Source organism: Nerophis lumbriciformis, linkage group LG03 (assembly GCF_033978685.3).
Source record: "Nerophis lumbriciformis linkage group LG03, RoL_Nlum_v2.1, whole genome shotgun sequence".
Taxonomy (NCBI): domain Eukaryota; kingdom Metazoa; phylum Chordata; class Actinopteri; order Syngnathiformes; family Syngnathidae; genus Nerophis; species Nerophis lumbriciformis.
The window spans coordinates 11017501-11037500 of NC_084550.2; the positions used below are offsets into that span (position 1 = coordinate 11017501).

Sequence of the window (20000 nt, forward strand, 5' to 3'; positions counted from 1 at the left end):
CAAAGAATATTGAATAACAAAATAAAAAAAATAAAAAAATAAATAAAAACAATTTTTTTTTTTTTGGAATAATAATTACAATAATCAACATAAATACAATGACACAATAGTAGTAATAATAGTATAAATAGCAGCAAATAAAATAAAATAATAAGATTATTGCAATTGCTATTGGTATTTTTTTCTTTGTTGCTTGGATGGAATTGTTAGAGCAAAAAATAAAAAAATAATAATTACAAAGAAAGGAATTACACAATAAACAAAATAGGCCTTGCAGTTAACACATCAAAGACAAACAAAGAATATTGAATAACAAAATAAATAAAATAATATAAATAAAAACAGAATACTTTTTTATGAATAATAATTACAATAATCAACATAAATACAATGACACAATAGTAGTAATAATAGTATAAATAGCAGCAAATAAAATAAAATAATAGGATTATTGCAATTGCTATTGGTATTTTTTTCTTTGTTGCTTGGATGGAATTGTTAGAGTAAAAAAAAAAATAATAATATTTACAAAGAAAGGAATTACACAATAAACAAAATAGGCCTTGCAATTAACAAATCAAAGACAAACAAAGAATATTGAATAACAAAATAAAAAAATAATAAAAATAAATAAAAACAAAATAAATGTTTTATGAATAATAATTACAATAATCAACATAAATACAATGACACAATAGTAGTAATAATAGTATAAATAGCAGAAAATAAAATAAAATAAAAGGAATTGTTAGAGCAAAAAAAAAAGAATTACAAAGAAGGGAATTACACAATAAACAAAATAGGCCTTACAATTAATAAATCAAAGACTAACAAAGAATATTGAATAACAACAACAAAAAAAAAATAGCTTCCATGAAATGCTCAGTCACTCACAAACAAGGATGGGGCGAGGGTCACCACTTTGTGAACAAATGCCTGAGCAAAATTTCTCAACAAGCTGTTGCAAGGAATTTGGGGATTTCATCACCTATGGTCTGTAATATCATCAAAAGGTTCAGAAAATCTGGAGAAATCACTGCACGTAAGCAACTAGGCCTGGAAACCAACATTGAATGCGCGTAAACTTCAATCCCTCAGGCGGTACTGCATCAAAAAGCGAAGTAAAGTGTGTAAAGGATATCACCACATGGGCTCAGGGACACTTCAGAAGACCACTGTCAGTAACTACAGTTGATCGCATCATCTGTAATAGTGCAAGTTAAAACTCTACTATGCAAAGCCAAAGCCATTTATCAACAACACCCAGAAACGCTGCCGGCTCAGGGGAGCAGTGAGCAGCAGCGGTGGCCGTGCCCGGGAATCATTTTTGGTGATTCCAACAAACTTTTAGTAGATCAGGCCCAAAGTCTCTTGGCGATGCGTTATTTCTTTTCTGACCTGCCACTTTTCCCTCCAGGGTGCACACTCTGACTTTCCAGCCTCAGTTCAACTCCTCGCTGCTTCTAATCACCTCTTTAGCTGCCATTTTTCTAGCCCGTAGCCGCATCCCCCCCGTAGTAACCAATCTCACTTCTCCGCCTGCTGGGAGGGGTTCTTGCATTTTTTTTTCCAGATTTTGTGTCCCTACTCTTTGGCTTCCGGCACTCTATTGTCTCTCGTGTTCCACTTTTTGCATCGTCTGTGCCATCACAATTTGATCAGTGGCTGGCTTCTCTTGCCTCCCCGTGGGTTTGTCTTGAATTCTACAGGCTCTCTCCTCGCTCTCAGTCCTGTTTTGCCTCAGCTGTTAGAACTTCTCTGCAAGAAGCGAGGAGTCAGATTGTGTCAGGAGTCCTCCAGGAGATGATGAGGATAAAACCGGTGAGATCCTCACACGGATCGTTTTTGTCCGCCCACGCGCCCTCCACCCAATGCTACTTTTCACTGAAAGCCATTTTTTATCTTCTTTAAGGTTTAACTTTTCATTTGGCCTCGCACACCTCTTAATCTTCGTCTCCAGTCTGTGTACTTAACCATTCGCTTCTTATTCCTCCTCATCATTCTTTTAATACATAAAACATTTGCTCAGCTCAACTGAGCCTTTTCTTTTTGCTCTTTGCCTACTTTAAGGACGTACTCTTAATATTACGTTTATTCCTCACTCCTCTCCAGGTCATCTTTCTTCCGCAGCCCTCCTCCGTACTTTAACTCCTCTTAGAGGGGTTAAAGCTACTTTAAACCCCTCATTCTTATTCGGACTTTAATAAAATCTGTCTGAGATGTGTTTGTCCAAAGCAGTAATTCTCACACCTGCGTACACTAAATTGAAAAATCCAAAAACTTTTTATTTATTTATTTTTTTCTACATTATTTATAATATTTTCTCAGTAGTGCTCAAATGGCCTTGAATTCCATGAAGTTTATTAGTATTGTGTCTTCTACTCTTATATATGTGTTATATATTTGTTTTTATTATTTTATTTATTTTGTTATTCAATATTCGTTGTTAGTCTTTGATTTTTTAATTGTAAGGCCTATTTTGTTTATTGTGTAATTCCCTTCTTTGTAATTTTTTTTTTTTTGCTCTAACAATTCCATCTTAGCAACAAAGAAAAAAATACCAATACCAATTGCAATAATCCTATTATTTTATTTTATTTTCTGCTATTTATATTATTATTACTACTATTGTATCATTGTATTTATGTTGATTATTGTAATTATTATTCATAAAAAAGTATTTTGTTTTTATTTATTGGTATTATTTTATTTATTTTCGTATTCAATATTATTTTTGTCTTTGATTTGTTAATTGCAAGGCCTATTTTGTTTATTGTGTAATTCCTTTCTTTGTAATTATTATTATTTTTTATTTTTTGCTCTAACAATTCCATCTAAGCGACAAATAAAAAAAACCCAATAGCAATCGCAATAATCCTATTATTTTATTTTATTTTCTGCTATTTATACTATTATTACTACTATTGTATTATTGTATTTATGTTGATTATTGTAATCATTATTCATAAAAAAATTATTTCGTTTTTATTTATTTGTATTATTTTATTTATTTTGTTATTCAATATTCTTTGTTAGTCTTACATTTTTTAATTGTAAGGCCTATTTTGTCTATTGTGTAATTCCCTTCTTTGTAATTCTTTTTTTTTTTGCTCTAACAATTCCATCTTAGCAACAAAGAAAAAAATACAAATACCAATTGCAATAATCCTATTATTTTATTTATTTTCTGCTATTTATGCTATTATTACTATTATTGTATTATTGTATTTAAGTTGATTATTGTAATTATTATTCATAAATTTTTTTTTAATTTTTTTTTTTTAATTATTTTATTTATTTTGTTATTTAATATTATTTGTTAGTCTTTGATTTGTTAATTGCAAGGCCTATTTTCTTCATTGCGTAATTCCTTTCTTTGTAATTATTATTATTTTTTATTTTTTGCTCTAACAATTCCATCTAAGCAACAAAAGAAAAAATACCAATACCAATCGCAATAATCCTATTATTTTATTTTATTTTCTGCTATTTATACTATTAGTACTACTATTGTATTGTTGTATTTATGTTGATTATTGTAATTATTATTCATAAAAAAAAAATAAATTTTTTTTTTTAATTATTTTATTTATTTTGTTATTTAATATTATTTGTTAGTCACTGATTTGTTAATTCCAAGGCCTATTTTGTTTATTGTGTAATTCCTTTTTTGTAATTATTATTATTTTTTATTTTTTGCTCTAACAATTCCATCTTAGCAACAAAGAAAAAATAGCAATACCAATCGCAATAATCCTATTATTTTATTTTATTTTCTGCTATTTATACTATTAATACTACTATTGTATTATTGTATTTATGTTGATTATTGTAATGATTATTCATAAAAAAATATTTTGTTTTTATTTATTTTTATTATTTTATTTATTTTGTTATTTAATATTATTTGTTAGTCTTTGATTTGTTAATTGCAAGGCCTATTTTGTTTATTGTGTAATTCCTTTATTTGTAATTATTATTATTTTTTATTTTTTGCTCTAACAATTCCATCTAAGCAACAAAGAAAAAAATACCAATAGCAATCGCAATAATCCTATTATTTTATTTTTATTTTCTGCTATTTATACTATTAGTACTACTATTGTATTATTGTATTTATGTTGATTATTGTAATTATTATTCATAAAAAATATTTTGTTTCTTATTTATTTTTATTATTTTATTTATGTTGTTATTTAATATTATTTGTTAGTCTTTGATTTGTTAATTGCAAGGCCTATTTTGTTTATTGTGTAATTCCTTTCTTTGTAATTATTATTGTTTTTTTTTATTTTTTGCTCTAACAATTCCATCCAAGCAACAAAGAAAAAATGCCAATAGCAATCGCAATAATCCTATTATTTTATTTTATTTTCTGCTATTTATACTATTATTACTACTATTGTATTATTGTATTTATGTTGATTATTGTAATCATTATTCATAAAAAAAAATATTATTTTGTTTTTATTAATTTTATTATTTTATTTATTTTGTTATTCAATATTCTTTGTTAGTCTTTGATTTGTTAATTGTAAGGTTTTTTTTGTTTATTGTGTAATTCCTTTCATTGTAATTATTATTATTTTTAAGTTTTTGCTCTAACAATTCCATCTAAGCAACAAAAAAAATACCAATACCAATCGCAATAATCCTATTATTTTATTTTATTTTCTGCTATTGATACTATTATTACTACTATTGTATTATTGTATTTATGTTGATTATTGTAATTATTATTCATAAAAAAATATGATTTAATTTTTATTTATTTTTACTGCGTAGCCACGTTATTGTAACACGGGCAGAATGTGGCTTGGCATTGTCTTGCTGAAATAAGCAGGGGCGTCCATGAAAAAGACGTTGCTTGGATGGCAACATATGTTGCTCCAAAACTGTATGTACCTTTCATCATTAATGGTACATACATGTATGTACATATATATATATATATATATATATATATATATATATATATATATATATATATATAATCTTCATGTCTTCCTTTGTAAGTAATATAAAGTTTGCTGTGCTTTGCAGGTCTGGTGGTGAGGGAAGCCAGTATAGAAATAACAAGGCAGCAGGTGGAGGAGCTTTTTGGACCCGAAGATTACTGGTGTCAGTGTGTAGCCTGGAGCTCTGCTGGGACCACCAAGAGTCGCAAAGCGCACGTACGCATCGCATGTGAGTACAAACTCGATTTTATAAATCATTATTTGCAGTGTTGGGTTAGTTACTGAAAACCAGTAACTAGTTACAGTTATTAGCTACTTTATTTCAAAAGTAACTCAGTTACTAACTCAGGTACTTACACCAAAAATTAATGCGTTACTGTGAAAAGTAACTATTTAGTTACTTTAAAATTTAAAAAAAAAAAAAGGCTTCCATTAATGCCCTTTTAGCCTTCATTTCAGTACTGTTATTGCACTGGAGAATAATACAATCTGTTGATCAACTTGATATGCATTTGCATCACTGAACTCTGCTAAGCAATGTGGTCTACATGCAACACACAAAGACAAAGACAAAGATATGTTACAAAGGGCCAATTTATTTTGGGCCAGAACAAATTGACAAAGCTATTTTATAATAGCTGCAACATAACATACATAAGTAACAAACAGCATAATAACAACATAGCTGCAAACCTGGCTTCACCCAAGGAAGGCACACATGACATGATTATATGTCATGTCACTATATACAGCACACATACTGCTATACAGTATCTTTTTTTCTCTCAAGGAATTGTGAAATAAAATCATGTCTTCATGAGATCAACACTGTACTGAAGCCCAGAACACTCTACGCATTTCCCCACTTTTAGTTTAGAGAAAAGGAAAGATTGGCCTGGCCCACTAGGATTCCTCTTTATGATTGTGAACTTTATAGTCTATACATTTAGAGTGATGTGATAATCAAACACTCTAGAAGTCTAGAATGAAAGAGTATATAAGAGAATTGACAGAGTGTGTGTACCTTCAGTGATGAATGATGAGCAGAGGCAGAGTTTGGAGTGTTTTCTTTAGCTTGCTTTCCATGTTTATGTACTCACTGTCCACTGCGTCCAGCTGCCTGAAAGCGGGTGACTCCTCTGTAGAAATAGCCTGCATGTCTTCTAGCACATACGCTGCAATGGCTCTATCAATGTTGTCCTGGCTCGCAGTCCCTCCGTTAAAATACAGCCGCTGTGTGTCTCTCTTTACTAGCTTCGTCGAAGCATGTTGCTTTTGTAGCTGTTTCTGCAGATTTGAATTGCTGTTTTGGGCAGTAGATAGGATCTTTGATCCAATACACAACTTACATTTAACTAAAATGTTTTTTTATTTGTGCTCGACAAAAGAAAAGTAGTGAGAATATCTCCATGTTAAGAAACTCGGCTTCGGCTCCGCCATGTCTTATTAGTAAACACAGACACGCCCCCCAGCCCACACATACACACCCACACACAGCGTGCGCGCCTCTTCCTTGTGACACAGAAACATTCAGAAGGACGACACCGCAGCAATAAAACACACTCAGATCTTCTCAGTTTCTAGCCGATACTATATATCAAATTACGTAAAATAACGCAGTAACGCATCATGTAGTAATGGTAACTGAGTTACTGAATATAAAAAATAACGTGTTAGACTACTAGTTACCGCAGAAAATAACGGTGTTACAGTAACGCGTTACTTTGTAACGCGTTAGTCCCAACACTGATTGTTTGTCAAGTTTATACAGTCTATATCAGGGGTAGGGAACCTATTGCTCTAGAGCCAGGTGTGGCTCTTTTGATGACTGCATCTGGCTCTCAGATAAATCTTAGCTGACATTGCTTAACACGATATGTAACAAATGATTCCGCTGGTAATCACAGTGTTAAAAATAACGTTCAAAATTAAAAACATTCTCATGCATTTTAATCCATCTATCCGTGTTCTATCGCATTTGTTCAAGAAGTTGCATTAATATCTTATTAATTTTTGGTTAGCTTCAGAATAACAAAGTTATTAAAAAAATAATAGACTTATTACACTCTAAAAATGTTAGTCTTACTTAAAAATGCACTTATTTAGTTGTATTCAGCGTTCCAAAATATTGGTAACACTTTAGTATGGGGAACATATTCTCAGTAACAAAGACTTAATTTAGAGTTATTTGGACACCAGGGGAACATATAAGGGTTAGGGTTAGGGTTACTAATAAGCAATAATTCTGAGGTTATTGAGGGAAGACTCTTAGTTAATGGCTTCCTGGTTGTATAATAAGGCCATGCAGAATAAGGCATTAATAAGTACTTAATAATGACTAATAAAGACCCAATGCCAAACAAAGCAACCAAGAGAGCCGACTCCACCCTCGGTCGCCCACTAACTCTCGGCCAGTGTCCAGTCGTAAGGATGCGTAAGGAGACCGAGGTGTTTGATGCACACTCATTTATATCCTACATATCCTACTCAGTGGCCTTGTGGTTAGAGTGTCCGCCCTGAGATCGGTAGGTTGTGAGTTCAAATCCCGGCCGAGTCATACCGAAGACTATAAAAATGGGACCCATTACATCCCTGCTTGGCACTCAGCATCAAGGGTTGGAATTGGAGGGGTTAAATCACCAAAACGATTCCCGGGTTAGGGTTAGGATTAGGGTTAGGGTAATTTTTTTTTTTTTAATTTAAAAAAATGTAAACATTTTTTTTTTAAATTTAGAAAAATTTAAAAAATTTAAAAAAATTTAAAACATTTTAAAAAATTTAAAAAAATTTAGACAAATTTAAAAAAAAATTAAAAAATTAAAGAAAATTTAAAAAAAAATTAAAAATTAAAAAAAATTAAAAAAAAAAAGTTTTAAAAAAAAGTTTAAAAAAAGTTTAATTTTTTTGAAAAAAGGTAAAAAAAAATTTAAAAAGTAAAACATGATTTTCAAGGTAAAAAATGATTTTCAAGGTGAAAAATGATTTTCAAGGTAAAAAATGATTTTCAAGGTAAAAAAAAGGATTTTCAAGGTAAAAAAAAATTTTCAAGGTAAATTTTTTTTTTCAAGGTTAAAAATGATTTTCAAGGTAAAAAATGATTTTCAAGGTAAACAATTTTTCAAGGTACATTTTTTTTTTCAAGGTAAAAAATGATTTTCAAGGTAAAAAATGATTTTCAAAGAAAAAAATGATTTTCAAGGTACAAAAAAAAATTCAATTTCAAGGTTCGGGATGAGTTTGCGTTAAAATGTCTTATAAAGTGTTGTCATTTGCTCTGCCAGTCTAGTACCCGCACTCTTTTACTACGATTAATTAAGTATTTCCATACCATCGTCTGCTGGGGTGAGGGGAGCATGGCCAGAGACAGGAGCAGACCCAACAAACTAACTCTCGGCCAGTGTCCAGTCCGCATGGGTGAGCGAGGATGCGTAAGGAGACCGAGGTGTTCGATACACGATCCTTTATATCCTACATATCCTACTCAGTGGTCCTGTGGTTAGAGTGTCCGCCCTGAGATCGGTAGGTTGAAAGTTCAAATCCCGGCCGAGTCATACCGAAGACTATAAAAATGGGACCCATTACCTCCCTGCTTGGCACTCAGCATCAAGGGTTGGAATTGGGGGGGTTAAATCACCAAAATGATTCCCGGGCGTGGCCACAACTGCTGCTCACTGCTCCCCTCACCTCCCAGGGGGGTGATCAAGGGTGATGGGTCAAATGCAGAGAATAATTTCGCCACACCTAGTGTGTGTTTGACAATCATTGGCACTTTAACTTTAAGTCCATCTTAGATAAGCTTGGGCCCAGCGTTTCTGGGTGTTGTTGATAAACGGCTTCCGCTTTGCATAATAGAGTTTTGCACTTACAGATGTAGCGACGAACTGCAGTTACCGACAGTGGTTTTCTGATCCTGAGCCCATGTGGTAGCGCCTGTTTTGCCTATAGAGGCCCTGACCCTGTGAGACTTAAAAAAGTAACTTTTTTCCGAGCAGTACAGTAAGTAAGCTCCTTAGTGGTTTCTCTTGTCTGCGGCGTGTTGATAGGTTGCAGTGTAGAAGCTCATAGGCCGCCTGGGAGGAGGGTCACTAAGCCTCAATAAGATGACGGTGTGGTCTAAAGTGTGTCCCTAAATACTCCACATGGTCACATAGGGAAATCATTTTTAGCATTGTTAAACCTCAGCTTCATTCCCACAAGCGGAAGGCCAGAAGAGCCCACGGAGTTGCTTTACAGCAGCTCGAGCCGTCGTATAACCCGACGGATCGTTCCTCGGCTGGCCGGAGAGACGGACCCGCGGCGCTCATTGTGCAAGCGCCATTGCTCCGCTCCGTTCAGCCGTATAAGACAAGTGGGTCTTGTCAGATGGCTCCGGTCAGAGCGAGGTGAATCTGAGAAGAAATAACCAATAACCTATCCCCGTCTACGCAGTTTTTTCTTTTTTTTACCGGACCGGGTTCTGCTTGAGCGACCTCAGGGGTGTGCCCGGCGATGGAGCCTCACATCCTGCATTGTAGACGCTATCATTCCACCAGACGCTCGACTCCCAAATGGCTCTTACTATTGACGCTGCAGGAGGACATCCATCACTCTCAGACTTCTTTTTAAATATTAACCACGCGGCTTCTCTCGTAAAGGCTATCGCTTGCTTTATTTATACACTTACTTACATGCTTTTAAGACCTACACTCTTTTCATTTGCTTGTTAGTAGGACTGTACACAACCTTCGTAACCCATCGGTTTTATGGCGGGTTTTTTACTACCAATTCTGTGGATTGCGCGTTTCATTGGCTGTTGATTGATCACGACTGAGTCAAAAGAGTGCACTACTGGTTTTAACCAGCAGAGGCACTGTTGATTCAGTTTTTGTTTTTTTTGTCAACAGAGTTAAAGTTAAGTACCAATGATTGTCTCACGAGATTATTCTCTGCATTTGACCGATCACCTTTGATCACCCCCTGGGAGGTGAGGGGAGCAGTGGGCAGCAGCGGTGGCAACGCCCGGGAATAATTTTTGGTGATTTAACCTCCAATTCCAACCCTAAATGCTGAGTGCCAAGCACATTGCAAAAACTGAAATCTAAGTAAGATTAAATATCAACATTTTCTCTATTTTCTGTCTGATAAGATAATTCTTCTCACTAAGCAGATGTTATGTTAGAGTGTTTTACTTGTTTTAAGGGTTTTGGTCCTAAATTATCTTTATTAAATTAAATGTAGTTTATTATTCTTCGGTCAATGGTCAACAAAATAAACAAACAGTTGTACATTCATAGATTGAAAATGAAAATGTTGCAGACCGAAAGGGTTTAGGCTGAAGTTGAACCCTTATTGCGCCTAACCCTATAAACAATGTCAAGTACAAGATGAACTTCCGAAAATGATGAAATGTCTTTTGTACAACATATTATAAATACACATTATCTCAGTAAGATATTATAGCTTGTAGCTGAGATTTGATGACCTATATTGAGTAAAACATGCTTGAAACTAGAATATCAACTGTTGCAAAGCTGTGTCGTCAACACTCACAAGTATAAAACAACTTTTTTAAAGTAATAATTTCTTATTTTAAGCATGAAAAAAAAAAGTCATGACTTTGACAGAATTGTGTCTCATAATTAAAACAGATGACAGCCAAATGGACTTTGCTGTTTTATTTTCAATGAAACAATAGAAAACACGTACTCATATAGTAGTACAGTTGGCACAGTACAGTAAACTGAAAACGTGACGTCACGGATTGTAGAGGACATTTTGGGACAGCATGGTGGCCAGCTATTAAGTCGTCTGTTTTCATCGCAAAATTCCACAGTATTCTGGACGTCTGTGTTGGTGAATCTTTTGCAATTTGTTCAATGAACAATGGAGACAGCAAAGAAGAAAGCTGTAGGTGGGAAGCGGTTTATTGCGGGCGGCTGCAGCAACACAAACACAGCCGGTGTTTCATTGTTTACATTCCCGAAAGATGACAGTCAAGCTTTACCATTGGCCTGTGGAGAACTGGGACAACAGAGACTCTTACCAGGAGGACTTTGAGTTGGATACGCAGACGCGGTACCGTGAGTACGCATGCAGCTGCGGCTTCCAAACATCCGATCGTTTGCCCGTACGTGCGTGCCGCTATGTGCATGTCGCGTACGTAACTTTGGGGACTTTGGGGAAATATATGTGCTGTATGAACTTTGGGGAGGTGAACGGTACTTTGGGCTGTGGGATTGAGTGTGTTGTGCAGGTGTTTGAGTTGTATTGGCGGGTTATATGGACGGTGTTTGTTATGCGGGATTAATTTGTGGCATATTAAATATAAGCCTGGTTGTGTTGTGGCTAATAGAGTATATATATGTCTTGTGTTTATTTACTGTTTCAGTCATTCCCAGCTGAATATCAGGTCCCACCCGCCTCTCACAGCATCTTCCCTATCTGAATCGCTCCCACTGCCCTCTAGTCCTTCACTCTCACTTTCCTCATCCACAAATATTTTATCCTCGCTCAAATTAATGGGAAAATTGTCGCTTTCTCGGTCCGAATCGCTCTCGCTGCTGGTGGCCACGATTGTAAACAATGTGCAGATGTGAGGAGCTCCACAACCTGTGACGTCACGCGCATATCGTCTGCTACTTCCGGTACAGGCAAGGCGACCAAAAGTTGCGAACTTTATCGTCGATGTTCTCTACTAAATCCTTTCAGCAAAAATATGGCAATATCGCGAAATGATCAAGTATGACACATAGAATGGACCTGCTATCCCCATTTAAATAAGAAAATTGCATTTCAGTTGGCCTTTAAAAGAGAAAATAAGCAGAAATTAAAAGTAAACAAGTAGATTAATCATTCATTTTCTACCACTTGTCCTTAATAATGTTGACAAAATAATAGGTGTATAAATGACACAATATGTTACTGCATATGTCAGCAGACTAAATTAGGAGTCTTTGTTTGTTTACTTACTACTAAAAGACAAGTTGTCTTGTATGTTCACTATTTTATTTAAGGACAAACTTGCAATAAGAAACATATGTTTAATGTACCCTAAGATTGTTGTTAAAACAAAGCCAATAATGCATTTTTGTGGTCCCCTTTATTTATAAAAGTAACAAATTACATTTTTGGTATGAGGACAACACTATTAAAGATTAAAACAGTGAAATAAATCACGACGTCCAAAATGTCCTCCCCCCCTTGAATCATAAAGTAACATTGTGGAACTGTATGATCATTATATTACAGATAAAATAACACATCTTTATAGGGACCTAAGACTTACAGTAAGCATAGTTCAGTATTGGACCGCAGCTGTTCTCACTTAATTCTAGCGGTAAGATTTAGAGACTGTTACCGTGCCGAGAGGCCGTTATTGTAGTTCTTTGCGTAGCTTTGCTTTTTGCGAGGATTGTTTCCCTCAGTGTGTGTGTCAGACGCATCCGTCTTAGCCACGTTAACAACATTCTCCAGCGCTGTAAGTCCTCTCTGGGGTGCAGTGATGGCTGGGTGATGTGCTGTTTTTGGCACGGGCCCAGGCATGATGCATGCTGGGAGATGCACTGTACATGTAAAAGTTCATCAAAGCCTCAGCGAGCAACAAACGCGATAACATACTGAGGGGCCAACACTTCCTACCGCAATTTAACCAAATAATTAATCATACGTATTGAAAAAAAACATGCCTTTCAAATCCAGGCAAAAGTTTTCAAGATTAACTCATACCTGTCAACATTTGCCATTGAAAATAAGTAGAGATGTCCAATATTCCGATATTGTCCAACTCTTAATTACCGATTCCGATATCAACCAATATATACAGTCGTGGAATTAACACATTATTATGCCTGATTTTGTTGTGATGCATTAAACAATGTAACTTTACCATGAATTGATTAACGTGGACCCCCGACTTAAACAAGTTGAAAAACTTATTAGGGTGTTGCCATTTAGTGGTCAATTGTACGGAATATGTACTGTACTGTGTAATCTACTAATACAAGTTTCAATCAATCAATCAAAAACAAGGTTTTCCAAAATAAGAGAACAACTTCAACTCAAGTCATGGGAAAAAAGTGCCAACACGGCACTGCCATATTTATTATTGAAGTCACAAAGTGCATTATTTTTTTTTTAAAGGGGAACATTATCACAGTTTCAGAAGGGTTAAAACCATTAAAAATCAGTTCCCAGTGGCTTATTTTATTTTTCGAAGTTTTTTTCAAAATTTTACCCATCACGCAATATCCCTAAAAAAAGCTTCAAAGTGCCTGATTTTAACCATCGTTATATACACCCGTCCATTTTCCTGTGACGTCACATAGTGATGCCAATACAAACAAACATGGCGGATAGAACAGCAAAGTATAGCGACATTAGCTCGGATTCAGACTCGGATTTGAGCGGCTTAAGCGATTCAACAGATTACGCATGTATTGAAACGGATGGTTGTAGTGTGGAGGCAGGTAGCGAAAACGAAATTGAAGAAGAAACTGAAGCTATTGAGCCATATCGGTTTGAACCGTATGCAAGCGAAACCGACGAAAACGACACGACAGCCAGCGACACGGGAGAAAGCGAGGACGAATTCGGCGATCGCCTTCTAACCAACGATTGGTATGTGTTTGTTTGGCATTAAAGGAAATTAACAACTATGAACTAGGTTTACAGCATATGAAATACATTTGGCAACAACATGCACTTTGAGAGTGCAGACAGCCCATTTCAGGCGCGCTAAGAACATATATTTTTCCACGATTTCAGCACTCAGGTTAACCATACCTAAATAGACGCAAAATACTGCATTACACAAGACTACCCGAATGTACTCGAATGATTGAAAAAAATAAATGTTTTTAAGCTAAATTATTGGTAAACACAGTTTATGTATAATAATTTAAGTAAAACCGCGAGTAATGAATACAGTTTTCATCAATTAATATATTCTGTAGACATACCCTCATCCGCTCTCTTTTCCTGAAAGCTGATCTGTCCAGTTTTGGAGTTGATGTCAGCAAGCCAGGGAAGCTAGGGTCGATATTCTTCTCTTGATCATCTTCGGTGGCATAAGGGACGGTGTGAGCCAAGACATCCAGGGGGTTTAGCTTGCTCGTCTGCGGGAACAAACTGCCGCCATAGCTTGCCGTGCTACCGAGGTCCTTTGTCCCTGAATTGCTCACACACTCCGGCAGATTCAATGGGGGTCTGGCGGCAGATTTCTTTGACTTTATCGTTGGAAATGCATCTGCTTTGAGTGTCGCAGGATATCCACACATTCTTGCCATCTCTGTCGTAGCATAGCTTTCGTCGGTAAAGTGTGCGGAACAAACGACTGACCATTTCGTCGAACAAACGACTGACCATTTTGTCGGTTTTCCCCACACCCTCGTATTTTGAACAAATTTCGTCCAATTTCTTGCCACTTTCGCATCTTTGGGCCACTGGTGCAACTTGAATCCGTCCCTGTTCGTGTTGTTACACCCTCCGACAACACACCAACGAAAGTGAGAAAATGGCGGATTGCTTCCCGATGTGACGTCACAACGTGAACAGTGTTAAAGTTTTTTATTCGGCACTATTAGAAATATACGCCACACTGTGAATCCACACCAAACCAGAACCCTTTGCAGCACTAACTCTTCCGGGACGCTACAAGGTGTATGTGTGTGGGGGGTGTATTTTGTAGCGTCCTGGAAGAGTTAGTGCTGCAAAGGATTCTGGGTATTTGTTCTGTTGTGTTTATGTTGTGTTACGGTGCGGATGTTCTCCCGAAATGTGTTTGCCATTCTTGTTTAGTGTGGATTCACAGTGTGGCGTATATTTCTAACAGTGTTAAAGTTTTTTATTCGGGTACCCTCAGTGTGACCTGTATCGCTGTTGATGAAGTATGCGTTGCATTCTAGTGGGTGTGCGTGCAGAAGCCGCACATTTTATGTGACTGGGCCAGCACTCGTTGGGCTGGCTGGCTGGCATTTGGATGACTCCCGGGAGGATCGGCGGGCCAGCTTTAGTGTTAATTTGATATCGCCTCAAGGGCCAAGTGAAATTAATTTGGCCCGCGGGCCAGAGTTTGACACCCATGATTTAAACTGTCCACCATGGGTGCCCGAGCTTTCAGCCGCTCTGCCCCACATCTTTGGAAATCTTTACCACCAGACCTTCGCAACATAGATTCAATATCCCTCTTCAAATCAAGATTCAAAACACACCTATTCCTGACTGCTTATTCATTGTAATCATCTTTTCTTTTCGCTTTGTTGTTGTTTGTTTTTTTTATCCAATTTGATTTTATTGTTGTGATTTAAGAAGGGGAACCGGAGGGTGTGTTCTAACTATCGTGGGACCACACTCCTCAGCCTTCCCGGTAAGGTCTATTCAGGTGTACTGGAGAGGAGGCTACGCCGGATAGTCGAACCTCGGATTCAGGAGGAACAGTGTGGTTTTCGTCCTGGTCGTGGAACTGTGGACCAGCTCTATACTCTCGGCAGGGTCCTTGAGGGTGCATGGGAGTTTGCCCAACCAGTCTACATGTGTTTTGTGGACTTGGAGAAGGCATTCGACCGTGTCCCTCGGGAAGTTCTGTGGGGAGTGCTCAGAGAGTATGAGGTATCGGACTGTCTGATTGTGGCGGTCCGCTCCCTGTATGATCAGTGTCAGAGCTTGGTCCGCATTGCCGGTAGTAAGTCGGACACGTTTCCAGTGAGGGTTGGACTCCGCCAAGGCTGCCCTTTGTCACCGATTCTGTTCATAACTTTTATGGACAGAATTTCTAGGCGCAGTCAAGGCGTTGAGGGGATCTGGTTTGGTGGCTGCAGGATTAGGTCTCTGCTTTTTGCAGATGATGTGGTCCTGATGGCATCATCTGGCCAGGATCTTCAGCTCTCACTGGATCGGTTCACAGCTGAGTGTGAAGCGACTGGGATGAGAATCAGCACCTCCAGGTCCGAGTCCATGGTTCTCGCCCGGAAAAGGGTGGAGTGCCATCTCCGGGTTGGGGAGGAGATCTTGCCCCAAGTGGAGGAGTTCAAGTACCTCGGAGTCTTGTTCACGAGTGGAGGAAGAGTGGATCGTGAGATCGACAGGCGGATCGGTGTGGCGTCTTCAGTAATGCGGACGCTGTATCGATCCGTTGTGGTGAAGAAGGAGCTGAGCCGGAAGGCAAAGCTCTCAATTTACCGGTCGATCTACGTTCCCATCCTCACCTATGGTCATGAGCTTTGGGTTATGACCGAAAGGACAAGATCACGGGTACAAGCGGCCGAAATGAGTTTCCTCCGCCGGGTGGCGGGGCTCTCCCTTAGAGATAGGGTGAGAAGCTCTGCCATCCGGGGGGAGCTCAAAGTAAAGCCGCTGCTCCTCCACATCGAGAGGAGCCAGATGAGGTGGTTCGGGCATCTGGTCAGGATGACACCCGATCGCCTCCCTAGGGAGGTGTTTAGGGCACGTCCGACCGGTAGGAGGCCGCGGGGAAGACCCAGGACACGTTGGGAAGACTATGTCTCCCGGCTGGCCTGGGAACGCCTCGGGGTCACACAGGAAGAGCTGGACGAAGTGGCTGGGGAGAGGGAAGTCTGGGCTTCCCTGCTTAGGCTGCTGCCCCCGCGACCCGACCTCGGATAAGCGGAAGAAGATGGATGGATGGATGTTGTGATTTTGTACGGTGTCCTTGAGTGCCCAGAAAGGCGCTTTATAAATAAAATGTATTATTATTATTATTATTATTATTATTATTATCTTTGAAAGGCCCAGGTGTTTTATATAGGACTTGATTACATTCTGCAGGCGTATGCAACGCAAATGTCAATTTTTTCAGTCCGCATCCTCTTTTTTTTCCTCCGTGTCATGGGCATTGACACTCTTACCTCACATGTGATGACACTCCCTGCAGGATTGACCTTTTTCACGTGCAAAATGGACCCAACCCCCTGACCTTAGCGGGCCTTCGTCTCCTATTTGGATCCAGTGGTGTGATTAAAATGCTCAGTGGCAGCTCGAGCTTGCTGAGCACCGTTTTTTTTTTTTTTTTTTCTAGCGCAACACCTTTTATAGCAACTCAGCATTTCCTCTTTTTTTTTTTTTTCATCTGCATGCTTCTTCTACCTCGTTTTGCTCTTCCCGTATGCACTGTCCTTTTTTCTGCTCACTTTCACTATCGCATTTCCATTCACATGCATACGTGCGCTGTTTAAATAACATTACGTTTAGCTTATTAATATGTCAAGTCCAGAATTAGGTATGAACTCAAAAGCCTATTAAACTGATGCATAAATATAATTCATAAAGCACAGATAAGTAAGTGAAATGTGCATGCAGTGTCAGTCATGCTCTTTAGCCCTGCAGCCATTTGTGGTCAAGTGTTTCTCCTTGGATGGATTAGCATCGTGTCAAGGTTGCACGCACACACACACATTTCACATGAAGGCAATTTGTCGTGCCACCTTCTTCTGAGACACGCGTGTGAATAGTAATCAGCAGTCCAGACAGTCTAATCTATGTCGCCAGCAAATGTGCTGTTTTTGTTCAAAACAACAACTCTCCTTGAGTCGTGTCTGGATAAAGCAAAGAAATTGAGGATTTACCTGCAGCGTAGATTAAGTAACCAGCTACCATTGCCATCATTACCTTTACTTTGAAACAAACACAACTCTCTGTCAATTTTTGGTCCCCCACTGGTTTTGATGTCTTTTCACAGCGATCATTTTCAAATGTAAAATAGTAAATCACTGAGCGAGTATTTTTGTGAAGAATACAAAACGTATTTCCACACAACTTTGTAGATAGGAAAAAAATGGTGACATTTTTTGGTGAGGATCTGGACAAAGATGCGGTGTATACAGGAGGTTTTTTTTTTAAAATCTTTTACAAACCTAGAATGGGAAAGGCGAGAGGTGATGTTTTTAACCCTGTTGGTTAGTTAAAAATAGTGTTTTTGTACCATTTTAGAATTTTTGTATAATTTTGTGTCATTAGTTATTTTGCTCATCCTTTGCTCGTTGTATTTTTTTAATAGCATACTTACACACATATATATATATATATATATATATATATATATATATATATATATATATATATATATATGTATACATATATGTATATATATATATATATATATATATATATATATATATATATATATATATATAAATGTGTATGTATATATGTATACATATATATAAATGTGTATTTATATATGTATATATATATACATATATGTGTGTATATATATGTGTATATATATACACATTTATACATACACATATATATGTATGTATATATCAGAGGTGTGGACTCGAGTCACATGACTTGGACTCGAGTCAGACTCGAGTCATGAATTTGATGACTTTAGACTCGACTTGACAAAATGTAAAAAGACTTGCAACTCGACTTAGACTTTAACATCAATGACTTGTGACTTCACTTGGACTTGAGCCTTTTGAATTGACATGACTTGACATGACTTGCTACTTTCCCCAAAACCCAAAGATGAAAAAGTTATTCGGGAGCGCTCCGTATTTTTCATTGTGTACTTGTCTATCAGCGTTGCGTGTGTCAGCTGGTGTGCTGTCAGTACAACAGCCAATCAAATTAGATCTACTTTGTTTTCATCACACAGCATTCATCCAATCAAATTGCAGGACAACCAACGAAGAAGACATGTCCAAACCACACGCCAGTGAACAAAAAATGATACCTAAAATAATTTTGTTTGGGTATAAAAATTACGAGGTGGTCAACACAAAACGGTTTGCAGTATGCAACACATGCGGTTCGAAAATTACTGATGGAGAGGCAACAACTTCCAACTTCGTCCGGCATTTGAAGTTGCACAAAGAACGGTAAGTTTTGAAAGTAAGATAACGTTTATTGGCTAAGTAACGTGACTTTTATTTGCTGTGTAGTTAAATCAGTGAGGCTGTAAACTCACTGCTAACGTTATAACGTTATTGCAAACACGAGAATCTGTTGCAGTTCACTACCTTATTCATACTTTTTGTTCAGTGATTTTTTTAAGCAGGGTTACGTTAGTCAATATATCACACGTAACGTTAGACGTCAGCAGCACCGCGTATTTTAGCCACCTAAAAAAAGACAAAAATAGTAAAATAAAGGTCAGTTAAAATGTATACTATATTATGAATATGTGTACCGTTTTAGCTAGCTTTCTGACATACTGTTGGTTGTTTACCTCAGTGGTCCCCAACCACCGGGCCGCGGCCCGGTATTGGTCCGTGGATCGATTGATATCGGGCCGCACAAGAAATGTATATTTTTTTTTTTTCCTTTTTTAATTAAATCAACATAAAAAACACAAGATACACTTACAAGTAGTGCACCAACCCAAAACAACTCTCTCCCCCCTTTTGTTCTGGGCATTGAACATGAAGACTCTTCCTTCACTGTTACGAGTGGCCATGAGAGTCTTGGCAGTGCCTGCCTCCAGTGCTCCAGTGGAGCGAGTTTTCAGCCATGGCGGCATCATACTACGCCCCCATCGTGCACAAATGACTGACAGACTCTTGTCTAATTTGGTCTTTTGCAAATGCAATGCAGCATAGGGCCCTGACATATAAAAAGTAAAACTTTTTTGTTATGTTCACGTATATGTCATGTTTTTTCAATGTTAACACTTTTGTACAAATAAGTACATTTGCACTTTATTTTTCAATGTGTTTGTTCTGTAAAGGAATGAGTTAATGTTTAAAATGACTGGTTAATAGTGCTATTATAAAGTGCAATGTCAGCACAATTTTCTTTCCTGCAATTTATAATGCACTTGTTTTAATAAATAAATACAGCGTTTGAAAAGCATACACAATCTGTGTTAATATATTAGTCTGTGGTTAAAAGGACTTGAAAGGACTCGAAACTCAAAATGCAGGACTTAGGACTTGACTTGAGACTTTCCAGTCTTGACTTTGGACTTGACTCGGGGCTTGCCTGTCTTGACTCGGGACTTGACTCGGACTTGAGGGCAAAGACTTGAGACTTACTTGTGACTTACAAAACAATGACTTGGTCCCACCTCTGGTATATATATATATATATATATATATATATATA

At 37.2% G+C, this 20000-nt stretch overlaps 1 protein-coding gene across 2 annotated transcripts in view; it reads left to right on the forward strand.

Moving 5' to 3' along the window:
- LOC133578904 (netrin receptor UNC5C-like) overlaps positions 1-20000 on the forward strand; it is a 637428-nt gene that overhangs the window by 351623 nt on the left and 265805 nt on the right. For both annotated transcript variants that reach the window (XM_061933431.1, XM_061933438.1), the window contains exon 3: positions 5044-5187. In XM_061933431.1, coding sequence (XP_061789415.1) covers positions 5044-5187 — 144 coding nt within the window. The remainder of the gene's footprint in view (positions 1-5043; positions 5188-20000) is intronic.